The sequence below is a fragment of the Neophocaena asiaeorientalis genome, unplaced genomic scaffold (assembly GCF_003031525.2).
Source record: "Neophocaena asiaeorientalis asiaeorientalis breed wild unplaced genomic scaffold, Neophocaena_asiaeorientalis_V1.1 scaffold398, whole genome shotgun sequence".
Taxonomy (NCBI): Eukaryota; Metazoa; Chordata; class Mammalia; order Artiodactyla; family Phocoenidae; genus Neophocaena; species Neophocaena asiaeorientalis.
The window spans coordinates 558,848-586,268 of NW_020173416.1; the positions used below are offsets into that span (position 1 = coordinate 558,848).

Below are 27,421 nucleotides of genomic sequence, written 5' to 3' on the forward strand. Positions count from 1 at the left end.
TATGAGATCCATCAGAGCAGGACCCATATCTTATTCATTTTTATACTCTCAGTACTTAGTCTAACATTTAAAGTACTGTTTTAAAATTGTAAATATAGAATATTACAAAATAGTACCTTCAATGTTATCCGGCAGAAAATGAAATTGACAAGTTAAAAAATTTTTGCTTTAATATAGTTAATGATATATTCAAGCACAAAAATAAGAATGCAGCTTTTGTCACACTGAATTATATACTTAACAACAAAATCAACCTTACAATTTTGTTCCTCTGCTTTACCTATCAATTGCTTATATAATAAAAATGAATGACGCCAGACACGGAGGCCACTTTATCTTTACCTTTTGCCTTGTACAATAATTACAGTAATATTATTATTCGTCAGCAAAGTGTAAATGGTCCTGTCTTTTTCACTATTCACTTTCAGCGGTCACATAAGGTAATCCATCCCCAAGTTTTTCAACAGCTTGAAGGTCACCTTTATCTTAACGGAGAGGGCCATGAAGAACGTTAGAAATGAGATGGAATGTTTCTGCAATCAGTAAGGAAGGCTACTATCCACTGTGGCTAGGAAAGCATTCATTCACATTTTCCGTTTAAAAACTTTTTCCTATCATATGTATGCATGGGATCCACAACACAAATTGTTATTATTAAGAGCATTTTAAGTAGACCCACTGAATTTATATCAAAGCCAAGTGTAAATATGAAAATTCAGATCTTATTCCAACACTCACAACTATTTAGTATCATTAAAAATCAACCTGAACTACTGCTAGATGTTTGAAATTGGGCTGAAAAGAATTCAAATGTCGTTTTACCTTCTAAGATAGAGTAAAACAGAAAGAGGGATGAAGAAAAGCAGAAGGGGAACTGACCAGTACTGAGTACCTACTGACACCAAGATCTTTATACTTGCTATTTTATTTAATCCTCACAAGAGTTATCCAAGGTACATGTTCCAGATATTGTGCTTGTCTCCCTCAGTACCTTGTCTAATAGGAGCTGACCATGCAGTGGGTGTAGGACCGACTCAGGGCTGCTCAGGGTTAGTCGTGATGGAGTTAGACCATTCATGATGATCTCATGCCTCTCTCCACAGTGGTTAGTTCAGGTACAATGGGTTGAAGGTAATCAGTACCTGACATACCAAGAGCCCCAGATCGGTTCAGGGGTGATCGAACCAGTAAAAAGCTCTGACTTCCCGTTTGGTGCCTTCACGAAGTTCTCTCACCCTATCTGGTGGATGTAGACTAGGAGGCAACGTAGCCCGTTTCCGCAGATCAGTGTACTGATGCAAAGAGCCTGGAGGGTGGCGCTAAAACCACAGACAGCAGAGAAAAGAGATGGAAAGAAATCAGCTCCCTGATGACCACTCACTGCTGAATCAGCCAACCCTGAAGTCAGGCCCACCTCTGGGCCTTTGAGTTACATGGGCCAGTAAATTTTCTGCTCAGCTAAACTAATTTAATTGGATTTTCATTTGTATCTAAAAACGTTCTAAAATTAATCTATATTTATATGGTAGTAATTATTGTGCCCCATTATACAGAGGAGAAAACTCAGAAGGTAAGAGTAATTTCTCCAAGGTCAAGCCTGATGGGAACTCTGGAAGGTCTAATTATAAACCTGTCTCTTTATTCGTCACCCTGCTACCATTCAAAGAACTTCACAATGTGTCTAAGATCTATCAAGATTTAATTCAGTATGTTGAGAGGACACAATATTAATGTAGGGAACTTCCCAGATTTTCCTGGGTCGATGTTAATTTAAAATTGTTTTACTCTGTTCTCCTCACGGAAATTTTATCATTTGATAAGTGGCATCAATCCCTCAGTCTTCTACACATATGGGTGGCATGAAAAATCCCTCATCAGATGATGTACGCAGAACAAAACACTGGTTATACTATGCTTAAGGAACTTTGCTAGGTGATTCAGTGACCAAAAGGTGAAATAGTATCCTCAAAGAATGTATATAGAAATGCATTATTAAAACAGAGATACAGCACACATGCCTACACTACAGTTAATTATCACAAATCGAGGGAGTTTGCTATCAATGCCTCTTTGCTCCATTATCATCTCTCCCACAAAATACTGCAGTGGCCTGCACGCTGGAGCTTCCCTGTGTCCAAGCTGGTGTGTCTTCTGTTCCTTCCTCCCATCATCACCAAGGTGATCTTTCTAAAGTAAGAATCTGACAATGTCACTACCCAGCTTAAAATTTAAGTCTAATTGATCCATCCTCAGGATAGTCTAAAACCTTTAGCCAGGTATATAAGAGTTTTCATTCATTACCCGGCCCTTCCTAACCTCTCTAGCCTCATCAAGACACTTCTATTTATATCACCTGTCTTGTAGTCAACTGAAGGTACGATATTATTCTATGCCTTTACTAAAATTGCCAAATCTATCTGGAATGCTCCTCCTAATCTTTCCCTCCGTGGTACTCATGACAAACATCCTCATTTGTTAAGACTCGGCTCTAATACCTCCTCTACTATGGGGCCTTTCCTGGCTGGTCCCATCAACTCAACTATTGACCATTTCTACTTTAATGCTACCACATCACAAGCCATCTATCACATCAATTATGAATCTTTCACTAATTTATCTGTTTACCATCTCCATCTATGAAGCGTTCCCCCTGACTGTCAGGTAGGCAAAAACGACCAGCATCCTGAGATGGCTGCAATTAGACAGGGATCTTCCTTTGGGTACCAATACTTAAAAAGCTTTTGGCACCAGATGAGAGGAGAGGGCCTGGTTTTTCATTATAAATCCCTTTGCCGCACAGGCTAGAGAAAGTATTCATAAGGTGGCAGTTAGAAAATACATCTGCTTATAAGTTTAAATGTACTTAACTGAGAGGAGGGCTCCTAGGATGAACAAAGAACGGAGGAGCAGAGGGAGCCCACATCACTGAACATACCTGGTTATACAACAAACACCTCAACTACGAAGTCAGCCAGAGGGAGAAGCGCATTTCGTAGCGAGGTGACTTTCAGGCTCCTCGTCCCTCTCTGCTTTTCTTTAATGTTAAAATACGCTTTGGTATTTGCTGTACATTATTCTGAGATTGTTGATTTATTCCTCTGTCTTCCCCAAGACGTCCACCCCCTGGGAATTTAGAGTCCACAAGCTTCCCAGGAAGGAGTTGTGCATCCCTTCTTGTAAATCATTAATGGAGAGACCCGCAAGGGCTGCAGAAACACACAGCAGCTCAGCGCCCACCAGACTCCTCCTCACAGCAGAGGCATTATCACTTACGATGGGACTGTGTACGTGGTCTTTTGGCCACCTTTCCATTTCTCTTACTAAATTATTACCTCAGTCAATTTGAAATAATCTTCCAAGCACAAACAGAGAATGAGTTTTCAGCTTGCCAGTCGAGGCAATAATCACGATCACCCCAGGTGGGCTTTTGCAGCCAAATTCCTCAGGCAAGGGAGGCAGTGGAAAGCAAGATTTGGGGAGCAGGCCTGTATATGAATCCTGACTTGGTTACTTGCAGCTCATAAGACACTGGAGCGGTTATTTAATTTCCTTGAGCCTTAACTTTCTTGTCTGTTGAAATGGTGGTAAAAGTATTTACTTCACAGAGCTGCAGGACAATTCACAGTAATATTACAATAAATATCGTCTTCCTCTTCTTATAGAATCTTGCTGGAAGGCTGGATGTGAAGAGTGAGATGGGTAATCTACACCCGTGTTTAGGTGCCGCCTAGATGCCTGTGACAGACTTTCGGAAGGAAACGTTAGTTTCCCTTGCTGTTATAGGGTGATACTGACAGACATTGAAGGGCTAATTCTTAGGCTTCTTCTACAGGTCACAAGATTCAGAATGCATGCCATACCCACAATCCCTCTTTGAGGAAGCAGTCAGAAGGGGCCTGTTAGAAATAGGTTATCTGGGCTTCCCTGGTGCCGCGGTGGTTGAGGGTCCGCCTGCCGATGCAGGGGACACGGGTTCGTGCCCTGGTCCGGGAAGATCCCACATGCCGCGGCGCGGCTGGACCTCTCCCGAATCTGACCACAGCTGACAGGTCCAGGGACTTGCTCGGCAGCTGAAGGCAGCCACAGGGTGGCTGGACAATGACCTTTGGGGTGGCCGTCACACAGGGCTGCTCTACAATGGATCATGATACGCAACCAGAAAGGTGCCTCTCGTGGGAAATTCTAAGGTGAGCACGTGTGTGCGTGTGCATGAGTGTGTGCGTGTGCGTGGGGCGAGCAGGCTCACGCCTTCACATCATGATCCAGCAGCTGTGTGGGGAGCCTTGCTCACTGAGATGGCTTCCTTGCACTCATATTCTCAGTGTTGCCACCTTGTCACTCTTACCATAATGACCCAGTAGCTGCGGTAACCAGAGTGTGCGGGTTCCTGATGGCCCGAAAGAACCAAACAGTCCATGGTGTGAAGCACAGAGCACACCGGTCGGTCTGCCCTAGGAAGACGTCAGCCTCTGAGCTCGCACCCACTGCTAACCCCACGCACAATGCACAGTTCCATTCTGCGCCATGCATGCGTTTACAGGTAAGATCTACGGGGTACTGGAAATCTGAAGCTGATCCCCAGATCATGCCAGTTTATCCTTTCAAACGCTTTACATACGGCGCCATCTGCAGGTTGCTGCCCCCCAGAAGCACCTCCGTTCCGTCTTTCTAATGACGGTCCCCGAGCTGCCCTGCTAGCCTCTAGATATGTAATGCTATCACTTTAAGTCAGATTATTTCAAGCATAGTGAATGAGTGAAGTCTAAAATGATTCTGTAAAGTAGAGCTACAGCTTTTGTACAAACAGCATGCTTCGAACAAGGTTTCAGAATATGACAGCATGAGGTTCAAATCCTGGCTCCACCACTTATATATATGCTAGCAGTCTAGGGTAAGTCCCTAAACTCCCCTGAGCCTAAGCTTTCCACAAAAAAGGATGGCATCGCCCACCCCACATGGTTGTTACACAGAGCTTATGAGACGATGCCTGTACCGCACCTGGCCCGTGCTAACACTCAGATGCTACTTCTCTTCCTCTCCTTAAACCCTCTCCTTAAATGTAGTCACTGGCTTGCTCGCATTCTACATCACCTGCAAACTCCACTGACGGTCTTTGGGAATAATGCATGATCCATCTGGGTCAAACAAACTTTCCAACTTATCAAAGGTAAGACAGACGTGTTACGCACATGCAAAATACTTAATTATGTCCTGCATTTTACGTATGTCTGCTACCCTTCTTCTCTTTTCCACTCCTAAAACAGAATAGTGTCATGCAATCAACATCGAATTTGCAATCAGGAGACCTGGATGTGAAAGGACACTTACTGTTTATTAAACTTTGGAAAATTGTCCTTTAGGAATCTCACTTTCAGGCTAGAGATGATAATACTTGCTTCATAACCACCCCCATGGGGTATCTGTCAATGTCAGATATCCTAATGCATGGGGAAATGATCACACTCAAATTCAGTGTCTACTTTCATTGCTTCCTTGTATTCCTTGCTCTGTTTATATGAGTGTTTGCCTTGTATTCCTAGACTGTAAGCCCACTGGAAGCAGGAACCATATCTCAAATGTCCTTTGGGCTCTCACCGCAGGACGAGCGTAGCGCTCAATAAAAGCAAAAGCGGTAGCAACAACAGTATTAACAACGGTAGCAAATATTTATTGTAACCTTTACTATGACTCATGCATAGTTCAAATTACTATGCTGTTATTAAATCATTTATGTAAGGAATCCTAATATGTGTACTTCATAATAAAGAAACTGCTGAATTGAAAAGGAAAAATTTTAATCTATATTTTATGAGTATGTAAATCTGATTAAGGATTAAAAACAGGCACCTGGCAAAAGGATGACCTGATGGGATAAAGTACAGGAGAAGCCCAGGCACTGGAGGGGAGGTAGGTTTGTCCAACGCATGAAGATTCAAAGAACAGCAGGCTTGTTAACACTGAGAGTTCATAAGTAGAGCTATGTTGAAAACTGGACGAGGAGCTCATTATGATGCCCTTAACGGCCCAGCAATCTTACCACAATTCCCTGTCTATTTTCCCATTCTCCTAAATTATTGCTCTGTCCCTTCTCCTCTCTCAAATCTCCAACACTCCCTCCTTTAAACTTACACTCAGCTAATTTCTTTGCCTCCTCGTTGACTGAGAAAACAGAAGCAACCAGAAAAGAATGTCTACCATCTCCTTCCCCTGTATCTATCCATCTCCCTGCAGCTGTGTCCATCAGCAGCTCTGCCTCCCTCCCGCTATCACGGGAAAGTGACAGGGATCCTGCCAAAGGCCAACTGTCCCACCTGGGCTCTAGGTCCCATCCACTGCCACCACTTACCTCAGAAATTCTCCCCTTGTCTTCCTATGTTTTTTCCATTAATGAATAAAAATATTGTTATATTTTTTGAATCTTAAAACTCTTCTTGTCAGTCTCTGCTGGTTCCTCATCATCCTTGACCCTTGCTACTGGAGAGCCCTGGGCCTTCCTCCTCTATTCCCCTTCTTCTACCTAACTCGCTCCCTTGGAAATCTCATCCAGCCACCTGGTTTTGACTCTTCTCTACACTGACAATCCCCAAACGTATTTCTGCAGCCCAGGCTTCTCTGCTGAACTTCGGAGTCATATATACGACTGCCTGTCAACAGCTGGAGTTGGGTGTTTAACAGCCACATCACTCTTTAAAAACAAAACAGAAACCTCTTTATTTTGAAATAGTTATGAGACATTGCTAAATAGTACAGAGAGGTCCCATGTACCCATCACCCATCGTCTTCCAATGGTGTATGTACTCTTACAGAAAGTCACATCAGTTTAAAAAGTTAAGCAACAGCAAGAACTCCTGATCCTACCCCAAAAGCCGCTTCTTCCCAATCTCAGGAAATGGCAAATCCACCTTTCCAGTTGTTCAGACCAACAATCTTGACACCATCCTGAATTATTAACATTTTTCCACATTCTACAGCAAATCCCTTTGGCTCTATCTTCTGAATAAATCCAGAATTTGACCACTTCTCACCACTGTCACTGCTACCACCCTCACCTCTGACTTAGAAAACTGCAGCTGCCTCCTAAGCTCTGTCTCCTTCTACCATTACCTCCTATAATACTTTTAATACAGCAGCAGAGTGACCCTGTGTCAATGCCAGGTCGGATCACAATTCTCCAGTGGGTCTCATTCATAGGAGACCCTGTCCAAGCTGCCCGGGTCCTATCGTCCCCTCCCACTGCTCTGTCTCCCATCCCACTGCAGTCACCTGGCCTCCTCGCTGCTCCTCAAACAAGCCCCACATGCTCCCTATCAGGACTTTCCACTTCCGAGTCCATCTTCCCTTCAATAAGCAACAGCTTGTTGCTGCCTTACTTCCTTAAGCTCTTTGCTCAAAGATTACTTTCTCAATGAGGTCTTCTTTGACCATCTTACTTTAAATTGCAGCAGTCCTGCTGTCTTGCACTTCTGAGTCCTTCCAGGTTTATTTTCCTCTTGAACTTACTACCATTTCACACGTCTGAACTTAATCATTTTGTTTACTGACCCATTTCCACCTCTCCCTGGTGCAGGTTCCCTGAGGTCAGAGACATTTGTCTGTGCTGTTTAGTGCTATATACCCAGCACTGAGAACACCTGTGGATACATAGTAGGCACTGATGTTGATTTTCCATTCTTGTATAACAAATTATCCAAATTCAGAAGCTTAAAATCTCAGTTCCTATGAATCATGAATCTGTTGTGGCTTGGCAAGGTGCCTCTGGATTAAAATCTCTCACGAGGTTATAATCGAACCACTGGCCAGGATTGTGGTTTCATCTGATGACTTGGTTGGGTGGCAGGAAGAGATGCACGTCAATGTTTACTCACATGGTTATTAGCGCCCTCGGTCTCCTGCCACGTGGGGCTCTTCACAACAGGGCAGCTGGATTCCCCAAGAGTGAATGATCCAAGAAGAGAGAGCATCCAAGAAAGAAGCCACAGTCTTTTCTTTTTTTTTTTTTGCGGTACACGGGCCTCTCACTGCTGTGGCCTCTCCCGTTGCGGAGCAAAGGCTCAGGACGCGCAGGCTCAGCGGCCATGGCTCACGGGCCCAGTCGCTCTGCGGCATGTGGGATCTTCCCAGACCAGGGCACGAACCCGTGTCCGCTGCATCGGCAGGTGGACCCCCCAACCACTGTGCCACCAGGGAAGCCCAAGCCACAGTCTTTTTATAACTTAATTTTGTAAATGGTGTCCCAACACTTTTACTGTATGTATTCTGCTGGTTAAAAGTAAATTAACAAGTCCAGCCCACACTCAAGGGGAGGGGATTACACAAGGGATTAAATACTGGAAGGTAGGGGTCATTAAGGGCCATCTTAGAGGCTGTCCTTCCCAGCACTCAATAAATATTTGGTCAATGAATGAACATATTAGCTAATGATCCACACTTGAAGAGATCTTGTTCCCAACGTCTCTGGGAACTTATGGATTTTTTACTTTTAATAAATGGAAAAAGGGCAAGTAGGACAAATAAAGACCATGTAAAAACTTTAACAGGAGAGCCTTTTCCTTAGACTCTTGTAACAGAAGATCATTTTTCATAGGACTGTCTATAATTTGTTTATGAGTAACTTCTGTTACATCATATTACATTTCAAAAACTGTATTCTCTTATCCTTCAAGTGTTCTGCCTGCTCCCTTTATTGTGTGCCTTTGACAATCACACTGGAAAAACAATTCCTTTTTATTTATTTTATTTTTTTTAGTATGAACTCAATACATATTTATTGAATATCTGAATAAAAGTATGATTTTCAATTCACTTGGAAAATGTCTCTTTTTTTAACATCTTACAGCCACTCTGGAGAACAGTACGGAGGTTCCTTGAAAAACTAAAAACAGAACTACCATACAACCCAGCAATCCCACTACTGGGCATACACCCTGAGAAAACCATAATTCAAAAAGAGTCATGTACCACAATGTTCACTGCAGTTGTATTTACAATAGCCAGGACATGGAAGCAACCTAAGTGTCCATCGGCAGATGAATGGATAAAGAAGATGTGCCACATATACACAATAGAATATTACTCAGCCATAGAAAGAAACGAAATTGAGTTATTTGTAGCGAGGTGGATAGACCTAGAGTCTGTCATACAGAGTGAAGTAAGTCAGAAAGAGAAAGACAAATACCGTATGCTAACACATATATATGGAATCTAAGGGGAAAAAAAAAAATCCTTTTTAGATTGGCTCTTCTTTGCTTATCTCCTAAGCTCCTGGCTTTTTGCATTTTTGTCAAGATAGGATATGCTTATCAAACTAAACTCTCACCTTGGAAAATAAAAGAAAATGGTTCTTTAAAAGCAAAGGCATTCAAGAACTGGAATGGAAGGATAATGCTTACAACTATAATAACACACACAGGCTAGCTGAAGGTCAGATGAGAGTAGAATACATTACACATTTAAAACCCTGAAGTAGTCACTATTAGGCAGCATTATTAACAGATATATGCCTGCAACACAGAAGGCATTCAATAAATATTTACTGATTATCTCTTCCTTTGTACACACAGCATTCATTAAGATCCTTAATGGTACTTCTTATATTAAATTATAGTTCATTTGATACACATGCATACTTTTTGCCCATCAACTGTGAGCCTCTCAAGGGCAAGGAGCTTGGCAGTCTTTTATTTGTTTAGTACACATAGGACAATGGCACTGAAAATGTGCTCACATCAACAGTTCCTGAATGTATTCGGAATGAATAAAACTCACTCAGTTCAGAATCAAAGGAGTCAAATGATGACTACACCAACACCAGAGATAAATGAGCAAAATACTTATTATGAGATTAGGAAAAACAATTATGAGTTAACATTTAGTCATCTTGTAAAACTGAGTAAATGTAATGCTTTGTAGTCAAGTTTAGTATGATTATAAAATAGCAACCACAAACACCACAAAATTTAGTGGAAAAAAAGGATAACATGAGTATGCCCCCACTTAAATACAGTTGACTGATCTTGGACAAAGGAGCAAAGGCAACAATGGAGCAAAGACAGTCTTTTCAACAAACGGTGCTAGAACAACTGGACATCCACATGCCAAAAAAAACCAATCTAAACACAGACTTACATCCTTTACAAAAATTTACTCAAAATGGACCATATATTTAAATGTAAAACACAAAACTAAAAATTCCTAAAGGATTACATAGGAGAAAATCTAGATGACCTTGAATGGGGCTATATAACACCAAAGGCACAAGCCGTAAGAAAAATAACTGATAGCTAGACTTCATTAAAATTAAAAACTTTTGCTCTGCGAAACACAATGTCAAGGAAGTGAGAGACAAGCTACAGACTGAAAGAACTTATTTGCAAAAGATACATCTAATAAAGTACTTTTATATAAAATATACAAAGAACTCTGAAAACAACAATAAGAAAACAAACAACCCTAGTAAACAATGGGCCAAAGACCTTAAAAGACATCTCACAAAGAATATATACAGATGGCAGGGCTTCCCTGGTGGCACAGTGGTTGAGAATCCGCCTGCCAATGCAGGGGACAAGGGTTCGAACCCTGGTCCGGGAAGATCCCACATGCCACGGAGAAACTAAGCCTGTGTGCCACAACTACTGAGCCTGTGCTCTAGAGCCCACGAGAGGCAACTACTGAAGCCTGCCTGCCTAGAGCCTGTGCTCCGCAACAAGAGAAGCCACCGCAATGAGAAGCCCGTTCACCACAACAAAGAGTAGCCCCCGCTCGCCGCAACTAGAGAAAGCCCATGTGCAGCAACAAAGACCCAACACAGCCGAAAATAAATAAATAAAATAAACTAATTTTTTTAAAAAAGAATATATACAGATGGAAACTAAGCATATAAGAAGATGCTCTATATCATATATCCTCAGGGAAATGCAAATTAAAACAACAGTGAGATACCACTACACACCTATTAGAATGGCCAAAATCCAGAACCCTGACACCACTAAATGCTGACAAGGATGTGGAGCAACAAGAACTCTCATTCATTGCTGGTGGGAATGTAAAATGGTAAAACCACTTTGGAAGACAGTTTGGAAGTTTCTTACAAAATTAAACATACTCTTACCATATAATTGCACTCCTTATTATTCATCCCAAGGAGTTGAAAACTTACGCCCACATAAAAACCTGCACATTAATGTTTACAGCAGCTTTATTCATAATGACTTAGAAGTGCCAAGATGTCCTACAGTAAGTGAATGGATAAATAAACTGGTATATCTACACAATGGAATACTATTCAGCACTAAAAAGAAATGAACTATCAGGCTATGAAAAGACATGGAGAACTGCAAATGCATATTACTACGTGAAAGAAGCCAATCTGAAAAGGCTATGTAGTTTATGACTATATGAGCTAGAGTCTATATAAATAAATAGACTATATGACACTCTAAAAGAGGCAAAAATATGGACACAGTAAAAAGATCAGTGGTTGCCAGGGGTTGGGGTGGGGCATGAATAGGCAGAGCACAGAGGATTTTTAGGGCAATGAAAATACTGATATTATAATGATGGATCGATAATACATGCCATTGTACATCTGTCCACACCCATAGAATGTGCAACACTAAGAGTGAATCCTAAGGTAAACTGCGGACTTTGGGTGATAATGATGTGTTAATGTAGGTTTATCAATTGTTTAAAAAAAGAAAGGTACCTTCTAGTGAGGAATGTTGATAATGGGGGAGATTATGCATGTGTAGGGGAGGGGCACCTGGGAAACCTCTGTACCTTCCTCTCAATTTTGTTGTGAACCTAAAACTGCTCTAAAAAAAATAGTCTTAAAAAATATATGGGGGGCTTCCCTGGCGGCGCAGTGGTTGAGAGTCCGCCTGCCGATGCAGCGGACATGGGTTCGTGCCCCGGTCCGGGAAGATCCTACATTCCGCGGAGCAGCTGGGCCCGTGAGCCATGGAGCTGCCACTTTCCACTCAGGAATAGGAGCTTCAGAAATAGTGTCTTCTGAGACAAACATGCATTTGATATATATCCTTTCAATTTAAAAACTTATGAAGAAGATCAAAAGATCTTCATGCATTGCTGTAATGTATACTCTGATAATTATACATAAAGATCGATGTGGAGATATACATTTACCAGTAATTAGAAACAGAGGTGCATGTAGTTTATTTGTCTTTAAAGTAAATGTCTTATCTTGAATAAACTAGAATCCATTTACTTACATATAAAAAAAGAGTATGTATGTATTATGGCAGTACGTCAGCTTTGAGTTAAATATTTTTCATACTTTTTACCATTTTTCCATTTTGGTTTAAACTTCAGTCTTTTTATAAAACCTTATTATAAAGTCTTATAAAGTGTCTAAAACCTTATTATATATAAAAGTATCGGTAGGCAGAATTATGGTCCCCAAATATGTGTACAGCCTAATCCTTGGGATCTGTGAAGACGCCACCGTACATGGCAAAGGGACTTTGTTGATGTGATTACTGGTACCGTCCCTGTGGTGGGGAGAGTATCCTGGATTATCCACATAGGCTCCCCTCTCATCATACGAATCCTTCAAAGTGAGAACCCTTCCTGGCTTTGGTCAGAGAGAATTATGTGAAGACAGAGAATCAGAGAGATGCAACGTTGCTGGCTTTGAAGATGGAGGAAAGGGGCCATGAGCCAAAGAAGGAAGACAGCCTCTCACCATTGGATTCTCCCCTGGAGCCTCCAGAAAGCAGTATAGGCCTCCCTGCACCTGGATTTTAGCCCACTGAGACACTTCTCTGACTTTTCACTTACAGAAGTTTAAGATAATAAATTTGTATAGGTGTGTGATAATTAGTTACAACTGCACTATAAAAACTAATACATGGAGGTGATTTTTTTTCCCTTTTTAAAAAAAAAATTTTTTAAGGAGGAACACATAAATTGTGTCAAGGTGAAGGTGATTTTAATTGAAACACATGAAATCCAGGTTATTTGAGGAATAAAGAAGAAATGAGGGATGAAAGTCTTGGAGGATATATGGTATTTTTATTCCATGTCCCAAAGAGCAAGGAAGGAAGTGGTTCTATTTCTTGTTGTTACAGAAAGGAGGACAGATCAAAGGGGCAGACGTGGACCCCATTTAAGAGAATAACATAAACGTATCCAATAAATGAACAAGTTGCCTCAGAAAATAGTGGGCGCCTGCCTAAGGAAGAAGGATTATCATTTGCTGAAGACCTCTAACACTAAACAGATAAGACTAGGATTGGAATTCTGACTCAGCTACTAACTTGCTTCTGACCTTGAGCAAATTACTTAACCTCTAACCTTCAGTTTGCTCATTTCAAACTGAGATGTAATACCTACATTGCAGGGCTACTGTGATGATTACTGGAGATAAGGTCACGTGGAGAACCAGTGCCCGGTACATAACCAGTGAACGATAAATGGGAGCTATTACTACTATTATCACATAGCACATACCGTGATTTCCGTAGATGACAGATAATTCCTAAGGTCTTATCATTTATTTTTAGCCGGACATTCATTTAGTATGTGTGGCAGGAACCATTTTCTCCTCCTTTGCAGCTCCCACCTAGGCCCATAAAGCAGGAAGTTCCCCCGATGGGTCCCGAGAAGGTAAGTCCTGCCCCTCTCTTCACCTGTCACTCCTCGGGAGAGGAGGAGTGACAGCTGAGGACATGGGGGGAGGAAACTGATTATGGGTGGCTAGTCCCCTCCCTTTCTTTTTGAGATCTGCCTGTGAGGAGAATACACTTTTCTTCTGCTCTTGTCCTTTCAGTGGTGAACGTTTGTGAGACAAAAGGGTAAACCGCGGACTCTGGTTCCAGAGAAGCATTATCTGTCCAATACATTCATATGGCTATGGAGCGTTTGAGATACGGCCCGTCTATGCTGACAGGTACTGTGAGTACACAACAGATGGCAAAGAGTACGCAAAAACAAGAATGCTAAAATATCTCATTCACATTTTTATACCGATTACATGCTGAAATGGTAAATATTTAGGACAATTTCACCTATTTTGTGTTTCTTTTCTTAATGTGACTACTAGAAAATTTCAAATTCCACAAGTGGTTCACATCACAGTCCTATTAGACAGCACTAATCCAGAGGCCACCTCTCTGGGTCCCATGGGTGGGAATCAAGTTGGGAGGCAGCCCTTCTGAGAAAGCACACATGCTCTCCAGATCTATCCTTGTGCTTGGCAGGGTTGTCTGAAGATCTGGGCAGGGAGCAAGTATGAGGAAGGCTGACCGTGGAAAATCAAGCCATGGTCGACACTCCAATCCTCCCAACAATAAAGTGACTTCAGTTTCCACCTAGCTGATCCCTCTATCTCTTAACTGATTGCAACTTGGGAAGACAGGGTGCTATTTATTGCTCTTTCCCCATCAAACCCCAAAGATATGACAGAAATATTTCTATGCCCATGGAAGGAGCACAAGCCTACAATTCAGATGCAAGCACAAAGCAAACCTAATAGTCCTCTCCAGGTCCCTAGGGGCACAGGTTTCAAAAACATCTACACTGATTGCAGTTGAGAGATCTACTGCAGATGGTTTTCAGCAGAAGCAAACATGGGCATGAGTGGCAAAGCTCCCCAGGGAACAGGATTCTGAGACAAGTGGGATTCCATAGCAATAAGACAGTGACAGTGGCCACTGGGACACTTAACTGGAGGAACACAGAGCTTAAATGGGGAAATGGACATTAGGAAGGCAGAGTGACTGCAGGCAGGGACGTGTAAAATAAGTCAGTCTCAGAGAGGAGACAGTCTGGATGGGTATTTTCCCTTCCTCCATATGGAGAACGCACACCGCATTTAACCCCTTCATGGGAGACCTACCCAGCCAAGCTCTAGACAACTGGTTTGACCTGATACGCTGGCAAAGCTAAACTCAGTAAGCTTTTCTCTGCCGACTCTCCTCTGCTCCCACACCAACAAGCCATGCTCTCCAGCATTCTAGGAATGTGTATTTGGACTGAGCTAAGAACAGGATTCAGGAACCTTGTTTCACTTGGCTGTTTCAGGGCTGGTGATTCGCTTGAGTTTCCTAAATTACACAGCAATGGAGCTGATGCTGAAACTGTTTTAATTTTTTTCGCTTTTTCTTTTAGAGTTTTAAAAAATGAGATGCATGGAAAACTTGGAGTGGGATTAACTTAACTTCAGATTTGCTGAAGAAGCTATACTCCTCAAGCGTAAGAAGGTATATTCTGCTGAAGGGACCTGATATTACCCAGACACCTAACTCAGACCGCTCTGGCTAGGATAGAGCAGAAACCAGGAATATCATCTTTGAACTTTACTTTTGTTGAACTTACGAATTTTGGATTTTGATGTAATTGAACTTTAACTGAAAGGGCAAGAGGATTTGATTTTAAGGATGTCAATTTCTTCCTGGGAATTTAATAATGAGAATTTAAATTTGGGCCATTTTAAAGTTGCTGACCTGTAATACTTGGCGTACTTCTACTCTCACTGAAGCTTGTTGCTTAACTTCTGATGAGCTTTAATCATCATTCCAGTTGGGCCAAATGTGAGATAGGAAATAGAAGAGAGAGTAGATTTTTAGCCTAGTCCACAGGGAGTCAGAAGAGTGCGCTGTTCTGACCTACCTTAGAGTTTTCAGAAGCACAGGCTGTGCTGCTGCCACTACTGATCCCAGGAGGACACGCCACGAGACTCATAGGTACAAGAGGTGTGGCCCCAGGAAGAGGGGACATCAGGACCAGGTCCCGACAGACCCTGGACTCCTTTCTCCCCTCACTGGCAAGAGGTTTCATTATTAAGCTGAATTAGTTAAGGAAACAAAAAGCCCATTGCCCTCTCCTCATCTTCCCATTATGAGGAGAAAACTTTCACTCCAACCAACAGGCAGAAACCATGGGAAGAGCACTTCTGGCATCTCTCCCCTCCTTATTCCTCCCCACAGGAGGAGAGCAGACTTCAAAGCCAGGCGTAACGCGGCTACTCCCCGCCAGCCCTGCCTGTCCTCAGTGTGCACTCATCCTTGGCTTCCCTCTAGAATGACTTTCTATAGCAGCTCTAACTAGTCAAATTTCAAACAAGTGTGAACTTTTGTGAAAGACAGACCATTGGGTTGCAGATCCAGGCCATGCTCCCTAATTCCAGCTTTGCCAAAAATATTTATTTATTGTTGATATTTACTTTCATCTTTCTGAATTCTAAAAGGGGCTGTGAGTGAAGGCAGGGTGGAACCATGATTAAGCATCATCCTCATACTCTGTTGCATCCAGGCCCCGGAAAAAAAACCATCTCTTCTTTGAGCTGAGATCCTGGCCTGGGAATAAAGCTGAGGAAACCAGGTTGAAGGAGTGCCCCTCAGGAGCTGCACCCTTACTCTGAGCCCCTTCTCATTTCTTATACGGCTCTCCCAGAGAGCTCCCTGCTTAGCTTGAGTAATATTAAAAAATAAATATATTAGCTAAAAAATTATAAAAGGAAATCTGTAGAAGGAAAAAATATATTGCAAGTTCAGAAATTCAAAGGATGATATCATGATATTACCACGTACACATTCCATTTACATTTTCAAATTCTTTCTGACACGTCCACATCTGGAAAGCTGATTAGAAGTTAAACTATTTTGAGAAACTGAAATTTTAAGACAACCTTTTATGCACTTACCAGACATATCTTCATTATTATTTAAATGACAAACATTCAGGAAGTTGAAATGCTCTTTCATGTGGGCGTCAAGGTTGGCTGCCGTTTTGGAAACAATACCCTATGACAGTGGTTCTCAAAGTGTGGTCCACAGACCACAAGAGTCCATGACTCTTTCAAGAGGTCTGCAAAGTCAAAATTGTTCACCTTTTTGACTTTTACCACTAAAACATTATTTACCTTTTTTCACGATGTTGACACTTATATGATGGTGAAAAAGCAATGGTGGATAAAACGGTGGGGACTTTTCACAATCAAGGGAGTGGCCCCAAAATGTACTAAGTGTCACTGTGTTCTCCATCGGCATTTCACTTGAGAATGTTCTTGATGAAGGAGTAAAACTGATTGATTCTATTAAATCTCAACCACTGAGTGCATATCTAAGTGCATAGCTTAGATATCTGCATATCTAAGAACTGAGAGATACACGTGAAACATCTCACTGTGTACTGAAGCGTAGTAAGGAAAAAGCATTTGTGTGACTGTCTGAATCATGAGTAGCTGAAGCAGCTGCTTTGGCACGCATTACCATTTGTGCTTGAAAGAACAACAGGTAGACAAACTATAGCTATTCAGACTCGAATATGCGGCAAACATTTTCTCCAATGTGAACAAAGTGAGCGTGTCACTTCCAGGAAATTAACTCACAGTATTTGTTGCCAGTGATACAACTGAAGCTTTCAAGCAAAAATTCGAGTTTTGGAAAACGTGTACCTACCACTGTGAGCTTGCCAACTTCCCAATACTTAAAAACTCACTGGATAAGATGGGCGTCCAGAATAACCCATGTGGCTTTGTGGATAGCGTATAATGCACTGTACCAACACCTGGATGATCTGTGTAACTGAGCGAGCCAACTTTCCAAACTCTGAACGCATTACATTCCAAATCATACATGGGCAGAAGATCCAATCAAAGTGCAATCCAAAACAACAGTTTTAATATAAGAGAGCACAGAAAGATCAAGGATAGGGTTTCTGACTCCACACTACACCTAGTCTTTAAGAATTTATCATCTGTTGAGTTTTACAGCAACATCAAAGAACACCCAAAATCACACCATAGGCTATTAAAGCGCTCCTCCCTTTTCTATACCTTGTACCTGTGTAAGGCTGAAAGCTCTTCGTTTTCTTCAGCCAGAACGACAAAAATTGAATACAGAACCAAACGCGAGAACCCAGCTGTGTTCTATTAAGCCAGACATGTGACTGTAAAATGATGTCACTTTCATTATTTTTTTCTTTTTAAAATGCTGTATTTCCATCTTCCATCAAGAGATGCTATTCATGTCAACCTATAAATGGATCTATATATGAATTAACCTATAAATGAATTAAACAAATATTTTTTTAATGTCTTGGTTTTAATTTCTAATATGCCAAATATCAACAGATATTACATAAACAAAAGCTTTTTAGGGTCCTCAACAATTTTTAAGAATATTAAGGCATCCAAAGATCGAAAGATTTAAGAATAGCCAACCTATGATAATAATTATTTGAACAACCACACTGAGGAGTGCCTGCTTTATACTATGCTGGATACTGGAGCATTTGAGAGAAAAGGCAACAGCCTTGCCCTCAAGGAATTTCTAATTTCACCGGGAGTGTAACTCTCAATTATAATAATTTTACTGTAAAGAAAAGAAACCCTTCATTTTAGGTTTCTTACAGGCTTTTTTTTTTTTTTTTGCGGTACGCGGGCCTCTCACTGCTGTGGCCTCTCCCGTTGCGGAGCACTGGCTCCGGACGCGCAGGCTCAGTGGCCATGGCTCACGGGCCCAGCCGCTCCACGGCATGTGGGATCTTCCCGGACCGGGGCACGAACCCGTGTCCCCTGCATCGGCAGGCGGACTCTCAACCACTGCGCCACCAGAAAAGCCCTTAACTGGGGTTTTTAAAGAAGGATTTGGGCCAACTTAGTAGCATTTCCTAAGTAGGATGAGGATTTTCCACGTCCTTATTTTTGGATGTAGCTATACCAGCAATTGAAAGCGAGCGTTGAGTGTAAAACACGAAGGCTGGGGTTACATGCAAGCACCCCCTTATCTAACCACATCATGTCTGAACCAGGCAAACGGTGTTCTGACCTGCATTTCAGCTTTGTCGACCACTTTCCTAATTTCTAACTCACTACACCAAGGCTGGGGTTACATGCAAGCACCCCCTTATCTAACCACATCATGTCTGAACCAGGCAAACGGTGTTCTGACCTGCATTTCAGCTTTGTCGACCACTTTCCTAATTTCTAACTCACTAACTTGTTCTCTGCAAAAATGCTTCTAATGACTGAATCAGAAAAGCAATAGGAGAGCAACTCTGACCTGACTCAACTGAAACGCAACCATTCAGAATTGGAGCCAATGCACTTTAAACACGTGTATTCTTTTCCCTTCTGCATATGCATCACCTCGAACGTCGTGCAAATTCACTCTTGGCCTACATGACATGATGATGCTTTGTGAACATTCTCCCCATGATTTCTACACATTCTGCTATGAAGGCGAAGCACCTCCTCTGGCTTATTTCATTATGGGATGGGCACTAAGTTCAGCTTTGGGACATCCCTCTCTGAACTGATTGCTTACTGTTCTCGCTAGGCTCTCTGGACGTTCACCAGTTCTTGCCAAACGTTTGGCTCTGAATTAAATGTGGGTAAACGTTTCAAAACTGCACACTATATATGAGTAGTACACACTTATTTTACATTTTTAACACCATGTACAAGCTGTGGCAACATCTGGTGTTTTGCAAACTTGGCCACGTCCAGATGCATTTCCTTTTCCAAATGTGTCCTCTGACATATGAGGGTTGTATTTCAATATGAATTTTACACTCTCTTTCTCTCTCTCTCTAGGATAGCACTGTGTGATTTCAAACATTCATTGTATCTAAACTTTATACTTTCCCTCTCTGAATGGAAAATTTAAAGCTTGCCAATTAATAAAATGAGAACAAATATAAAGCTAGACTAAAGATATCAAATTAATTTATCTCTCTCACTTTTCTATACCTTATTTGACTTAGTAGAAAACCACCTCTTAACATAGTTTACAGTAAAAGAATATCTTGCTGAGAATTACACCATCTGAGCTAAGACAAAGCAACGCCACAATTAACTGACTCAATCCCTACTGGGTCAGCTATGCATCTTTTCCTCAGGAAAAAATGCACATATGTCCACAAACAACTGTGTCATACATTTTCTCGTGGTTGGAGGGCATCTTAAAGATATACAATTAAGAAACTAAGGTGATGAGAATGTGCTGTAACTTAAAATCATCTGACTTAAAACATCATAAATACCAACTAAAACTGAGTAGACTCTACATCCAACTCCTAAGTTTGTTTAATCAGGAGTAAGTAATTGCTGTTGGGAAGTCTAGGCTGTCTGTCCACCCCATACCGTGCTCACAATTAGCACGTGGCCCTGGCTGGCCATGCTGGGCTTTGTCTCTGACCTCATATAAAATATGTAAAACCTCCTTCACCCTGGGCCCCTCCATCTTCCTGGCCAGTCAGGTTGTTTGTCAAGCTCCTTCAGCCGTTTCATAGGTCCCAGCTCTGGAGCCATTTCCTTGGATTTCAACTCCCCACTTGGTTCAGCCCCTTCCCTCCAGTATGTACTTGTGGCACTGCTAGTACTTACTTGGACTCAAACCTCTTCTCATCCTTGGAGAGTCACCCAGTATTTGCTGGACTCTTGTCCTTCCCCAGACATTGTGAGGTTCCTGCCGGGCTTTCCTCATTTAGATTCAGCCCTGCTCTGGAAACATCCCGAGACAGGGTGCTCTGCTTGGACCGAAAATGCTTGGGGCTCTCTGGCCCCACTGTTCTCCCACAGTCCCTACAAAGGCTCCAGGTCCCTTGACTCTAGCTGTTTGTTTCTATGACTTCTTAGAAATAGTACCATTCAGTGGTTAAGAGCAAAGACCCTGGAATAAGCCTCCTTGAGTTCAAATTGTGGCTCTCTATTACCAAATTAACTTTGTTGAACCTCTGTTTCCTCACCTATTAAAAGTAGGATAATACTATCATCTATTTCAAGATTCCTCAGTCACTGCCTCTGCCTGAAGAAGACAGAAGTTAACACGAGATTCCTGAGGCGAAACCACGTAGCTGGTTAAGTGGCAGGTTCAAACTTCAAAGCCATGTGACTCTAAACCCGTGCTCTTTTCAAATATATCACACTACATCCCTTTACAATCATCCTTACTTTTTTCCTTAAAAACAACAAAAATGATTATCTCCTCTTTATAGCAGTGGCTGTAAAATTTAAAACCAAGTTATTAACTAAATTCATTGAGTTACAATAATAAGGAAATGAAGTCATTGGTTATCCACGACTATTAATCTAGCAAGTTAGTTAAAACTAGCATTCCCCACAGATGTTTGAACATCTACCTGGGCCAACCTCCAGATGAATGACTTGGATTCTTAGCCTCTACACTCAATTTTCATGATAATAATAGCTATAATAAAAATTCATGGGATAGGGTCCTGGGCAGACTTGCCAACTTGGGGGAAAGAGAAGGCAGCAGCAAAGGTAGGGAAGAGAAAATGAAAGGAAGTTCCAAACGCAATGCAGTTCAGCAGTTGAGACCAGCAGCTGGGAGATTTTCTAGGAGAGATAATGCCCCGTGTCCAAGCAATGAGAAATTCACATTTGTTGAATAGTGGCGTCTGGGTGAGAGGGCAAGAAGGGGAGGAGAATAACCCACATTATCTATTTTGTGTGAAACTCTACAATGTTAAAGGATCGAGAGGAGAAGTTAGAGTCCAATTAAAGGGCTCAGGCCTGGGCATGGAGTGGACATTGGAAATTGCCACACAGACTCACATGGGTAATTCTACCACCAAGTCATGTACTACGTAGCATTCACGCGAAACTGTTTTAAGACCTGGACTTAATTATCGCTAAGTTGGTAGGCTGGCTCTGAGTGCAAGTAATGTGGGCTTGGCACTGGAGGTTCTTTCCACTTGTCAATTGGAAAGAACAGGATGGAATATTTACTATAAAATGCCATATTATGAGAACTATAACATGAACAAAATGCACATGCAAATTAGAACAGTTAAGCCTGATTTATATTGCCTGCACAACTGTGATAGAGGAAAATGATCTCCCAATTAAAATACCTCATGCTTAACAAAGAACAAAACTGCCAAACATGTAAGTATTCCCTATTTCAAGAAAGCAAATAAAAACAAAATCGACAGAATGTAAGAGCAATTTTCATTTCTTCTAAAGCGGCCAATCTACTTTAAACTCTTATCTTTTTGGTTACCTTGGTCACAGCTTTTGGAGAAAAGGTCACTGAATCCACCACAGTGATGAGGTCACCTGGGAGGAGACGATCAAAGTACTTCATGCAGGCGTCAAAGGCGCACAGCCACTCGGGGGAGGATGCCGGGACTTGTTTAATGAGGTGAGGGTCTCCAGTCCAGAACAACTTCTGTAACCAGATGGTGTACAGAGAGCTTGGGGAAAGCATGCGCCCATCCTTTTCAGGGATTTTGGGAACAAGTTTGGAAATGGATAAGATATTCTGACTTGAAAGGACTGGCTCCAACACCTCAAGAGGATTCATGTTTTCATCTGTCAGCTTTTTGTAATTAAGACCTATCGGAAAGAAAAGGGGAAAAAAGAGAGTAGTTCATTCCCAGATAACCATACAGGAGCTTTCAAATACACACACAGCCCCTCTGCGTGGCTGAATGAAAACATTTAGTTACAGCACAGCTTCATTTGTCAATGAGATTCATCAGAAGATCTGAGTTCCAAGCCCTGCCTGCAACTTAACCAACTGTGCGACCCTGAACAGGTCACTCAACTGCTGTGAGCGCCAGTGTCCTCATTTGTATCCTGGAGATGGCAATATCTCTTCGCTTCTTCAATCCCCCCGTGGCACCTATATCTTCTATCAGTGCTCTCACCAAACTGCACTGTATTCGTTATTCATCTAGTACCTCATCAACTACCTGAAGGCAGGGATTGAATCTTACTCCCTTTCCTCTGTGTCTAGTCCAGGGTCTAATTCAGCTACTCAGTAAACCACTGATAGACTGAAGTAAATACTCACAGTTGTTATGAATAGCAGATGAATGCAGCTTTGCAAGTGCCTTGTAAATTGTAAAGTATCATACAGATTTGAGAGGTATTAACACGGTTAATTTCTTAGTTATGAGCTACAGACACCATTCTAAAGACTTCCACAGGGCTTCCCTGGTGGTGCAGTGGTTGGGATGCCGGGGATGCGGGTTCGTGCCCGGTCCAGGAGGATCCCGCATGCCGTGGAGCGGCTGGGCCCGTGAGCCATGGCCGCTGAGCCTGCGCGTCTGGAGCCTGTGCTCCACAACGGGAGAGCCCACAACATTGAGAGGCCTGCGTACCGCCAAAAAAAAAATTCCACAATTTATCAAAGATTCAAAGGCTCTTATTTTAAGGGTTCCATACATACTTTAAACATGTAGGTCCACTTAAGTGAAATTCTGCCAAATTGCCTATTGGGAAGTGTCTCAGCCTTGTCATTTACGTAGATAAAATATAACCAGTGGAAGCAGGGAAAATACCTTTGGTGTACTAGTCAGAAACTTTGGATTTTAGTACCAGGTCTGCGTTAAGTCACTGTGTGACTTAAGTTTCTCCAGTATTTAATTCCCTCAACAGTAAGTAAAGGAGTTGGAGACAGAATAAAGTCTATTAGCATAAAAATACTGTGGTTTCACAGTTATGCCAGCCACAATGCAGGAACAGGACTGTATATAGAAAATTGCCCTAGATTAAATTTAAAGAATGAGTTCAAGCAGGAAAATGATTAACTTACCTGATGCAACTACCTTAAATTTCTTTAGCAGCCGAATGTGGGTTTCTGGTTTAATGGTGTATTTCCCCAAATCTGCACAGCCACAGCTTTCCAGCAGAGTGAAATAATACAGCAGTCTTTCATGATCAAAGCCATCAATCGTGGGATAAATATACTTGACCATGTGCTTGTGAAAGGCTTCGGGACTGGTCTTCAACGTCTCGAAGAGATGAAGGGACTGGGCTCGATTTTCAATTTCTACTGTGGACAAACTGAAATTAAGAGACAAAGAAAGTATGTTAAGATTGGTAAGATTTGGTTCCTTTATTAAACTACGTTTTTTGTTTGTTTGGAAACCTAGGAAGAAAGGCTACTTCTTACAAATCCCTTCTTGCTGCCTAATCAAAGACAGGAAACCACCAGTGTGTGCAGGTAGTTTATATAAAGGGAAACAAACGTGTTTCAAATGGTACTATATGGTTTTCACGTTGTCTCATGCGGGTCTACAGTACCCTGTAGTTCTCTACAGAGAATTGCCCAGTGCTTACTAGCTAGGAAATGAACCCAGATCTGTCACCTTCTACTATGCATTATTTATTCATATCACAAGAAAAATTTAAAACCTGAGCTTCCTTATAGAAATGTAAACAAATTTATTACTTCAGGAATTTAGGAAATAGAGAAGTGAAGAAACAACCCCAACTTTTAGGCATAAATTTTATATCAGAGGCTTGAACTGACAGTAGACATAACCTTGATACTATGTTCAAACAGAATTAAAATAGAAAAGAAGAGATACCTGCACTTTCACTTGAATTATCTGTAGTAACGAATGCCACTTGAATAAAGCACACATCAATATTTTCATCCTGACTTAGCTGTCTTTATAATGTTATTTTTTTAAAAGTCATTTAAGGTTAAACTCTTGAAAAAAAAATTTAAGGACTTCTGCTTGGTTGATCAGTTTGTGTTTTTTGGGTGACGGGGAGGGCTTAATTTTGGTCTCATGCTTCTCCCTGGACAGAGCACAGTGCCTCCTGCCCAGCATAATCCCAATGCCCCACACGGGATGAGTTTCAAGCTTTCTAACCGTAAGAGGCCTTCAAGCAGCCTTTGGCACCAACAGAAACTCCCAGCTTCCAGGGTTCGTAGAGTAGCAATGAAAGTACCTAGGAGCAGGAAGTGAGACCTCCCTCTGACAGGATCAAAGTTAGGTTTCATATCATTTAAAAGCAACTCTTCTGAAATACGATACCCTGTTTACTGGAATTCCCCCTAAGTGCCAAGACATGTTTTTCTTTTACGTAAAGTTAATACACAATATACTTTAAAATTTGTATCAGGATGTGATACTTGGGATAACAGCAGTGATTTATAAAGTCAAAATATCAAGCAATTCAAAAATGCTCTTTTAACTTTCACTTCAAGAGAAACCCTATTTTTCTATTAAGACACGGTTTAAACATTTACAAAAATATCCCTATCTATAAAAATGTCCCAGAGTATCCGTCTATTCATAACATGCTTTATTTATTACTTTGCCTGTCTCCCTCACTAGACCATGTACCACTTGATGGCAAAGATGATACCACATCTTCTTCAGCTTTAGCTTCTCAGTACCAAGCACCAGTGTGTGGTACAAAGGAAACACTCGACACGTGCCTTATGAATGCCAAATAGACGGGAGAATGAACCAAAACTTAGGTGTCCTCTACGGACAAGGCCCTGTGCTCAGCACTGGGGAGGGTATAGAGTTGCAACACAGTTGCAACTCATCCAGCAGTTGCATTATACACACTTAAAAAACACTGCAGAATAATGGTGTGGGCTGACAAAGGACATGCAATTATATTCCAGTTACGAGTGGGGTCACTAAAGCTGTCATTTCAGAGGAGGCAGGTATCGATGACACCAGAAGGCTTATTGAGAGAAGTACTTGAGCTTGGTATTGTAGAAAGGAATGAAGCAGAAATAATATGAACAAAAGTATTAAGACAAGAAAGCACAAGGCCTGTACAGGAAATAGCGAGTATAAATGGACGGCTATTTCAAAACTCTTCGGATACTATCACTATTCAAAGAATGCAAGGTCACCCCTGAAAGACGCAGGCAGACCTTGTTTTATATGGTGCTTTGCTTTATTGCGCTTCACAGACATTGCATTTTTTTTTACAAATGGAAGGTTGGTGGCACCCCTGGGTCAAGCAAGTCCATTGGTGCCGTTTTTTCCGACAGAGTTTGTTCACTTCGTGTCTCTGTGTCACATTTTGGTAATTCTCGCAATATTTCAAACTTTTTCGTTATTATATATCTGTCATGGTGATCTGTGATCTTTGGTGTTCCTATTGTAACTGGGCATTGTTTTAGCAATAAGGTAACTTTTTTTTTTAAATAAATTTATTTATTTATTTATTTTTGGCTGCTCTGGGTCTTCATTGCTGCACGCAGACTTTCTCTAGTTGTGGTGAGCGGGGGCTACTCCGCTCTGGTGCGCAGGCTTCTCACTGTGGTGGCTTCTCTTGTTGTGGAGCACAGACTGTAGGCACGTGGGCTGCAGTAGCTGCAGCACGCGAGCTCAGTAGTTGCAGCATGTGGGCCCAAGAGTGCACGGGCTTTAGTAGTGTGGCTCGCGGGCTCTAGAGTGCAGGCTCAGTAGTTGTGGCGCACGGGCTTAGTTGCTCCGTGGCATCCTCCCAGACCAGGGATCGAACCCACGTCCCCTGCATTGGCAGGCGGATTCTCAACCACTGCGCCCCCAGGGAAGTCCCTAAGGTATCTTTTAATTAAGGTCTGCACATGTTTTTTAGACATATTTTCCACACTTAATAGACTATAGTATAGTGTAAATGTAACTTTTATATGCACTGGGAAACAAAAACATTCCTGTACCAGCGTTATTGTGATATTGGCTTTATTGCAGTGGTCTGTAACCAAACCTGCGATTTCTCCCGTACTGTACACCCAGTGGTATATGAAAGTCACAGAATTCCTGATGTTCCTTCATAATTTGCAAAGTGAAGTCTGAAAACAACGCAGTGAAGAAGGAAATAAGAAACTGTGTCATCCCATTAAGATGATCCACGCTGACAAAGACTTGCAATCAGAGCGACACGCCCGATGGAAGAGGAAAGAAACCCTGCACTTATTCCATGGATTACTGTGGCAGGCAAGTGAGAGACTGTCATCAGAGAGGTTAAGTGACGCCTAAGACCAAACGTCCAGATCTGTCTGGACTCCGCATGGCTGGGGCTGCTCACCTAGTCACAAAGCGGCCGTCAACCAATGGCGCTTAAGCGCCCTCACTAACAACCATTTCAAAACCAGGATTCTTTCTGTGACAGACATTAGCTCTCTCTCGGGGGCAGTCATCTAAAAGAGTTCTCCTGTCACACTTCACTGCTATCCCCTGGCAAGCAGCGTATCTGAGACTCATCTACAAAATGGACAATGGCTAAACCATAACAGCTTTAGTCCATCTGTGTTCGACTAGATTCTGAATACAGTCTCTCTCAGTCGACGTTACTTTCCCCCCTCGCCCACCCACCTATTCTTCTATGCCTGCAGTTTACTTTGCCTGATGTGCAATTTTCCCTAATTATCTTGTCAAGAGAGATACTGGAATACTTTTACTGACACGTGATAAACACGAAAACCTCCCTCTTCAGTAAATTACAAGGTACTAAGATCTTCCATAGATGCCAGTAATTGATAACCCATTTTAAGAGTTCCCATCGAAAGATGCTGTTATCTTCCTTTTGGAACAAGAAATGAAATCTCTGCTTAGAAAACAATTCCAAAGAACCCACATTCAAGAGAGTAGGAAGAAATACAAGGAAACTACGGTGGAACTTTCACTGATTAAATCAGTAGTTACCCTTAAAAACTGTTTAAGTGGTTTTTCTAAGCTTTAGCTATAA

At 41.8% G+C, this 27,421-nt stretch overlaps 1 protein-coding gene across 2 annotated transcripts in view; it reads right to left on the bottom strand.

Annotated features, from left to right (window-relative positions):
• NBAS (NBAS subunit of NRZ tethering complex) overlaps window positions 1–27,421 on the bottom strand; it is a 332,635-nt gene that overhangs the window by 74,531 nt on the left and 230,683 nt on the right. For both annotated transcript variants that reach the window (XM_024747243.1, XM_024747242.1), the window contains 2 exons: window positions 23,526–23,776; window positions 21,987–22,321 (listed from right to left, as the gene is read on the bottom strand). In XM_024747243.1, coding sequence (XP_024603011.1) covers window positions 21,987–22,321; window positions 23,526–23,776 — 586 coding nt within the window. The remainder of the gene's footprint in view (window positions 1–21,986; window positions 22,322–23,525; window positions 23,777–27,421) is intronic.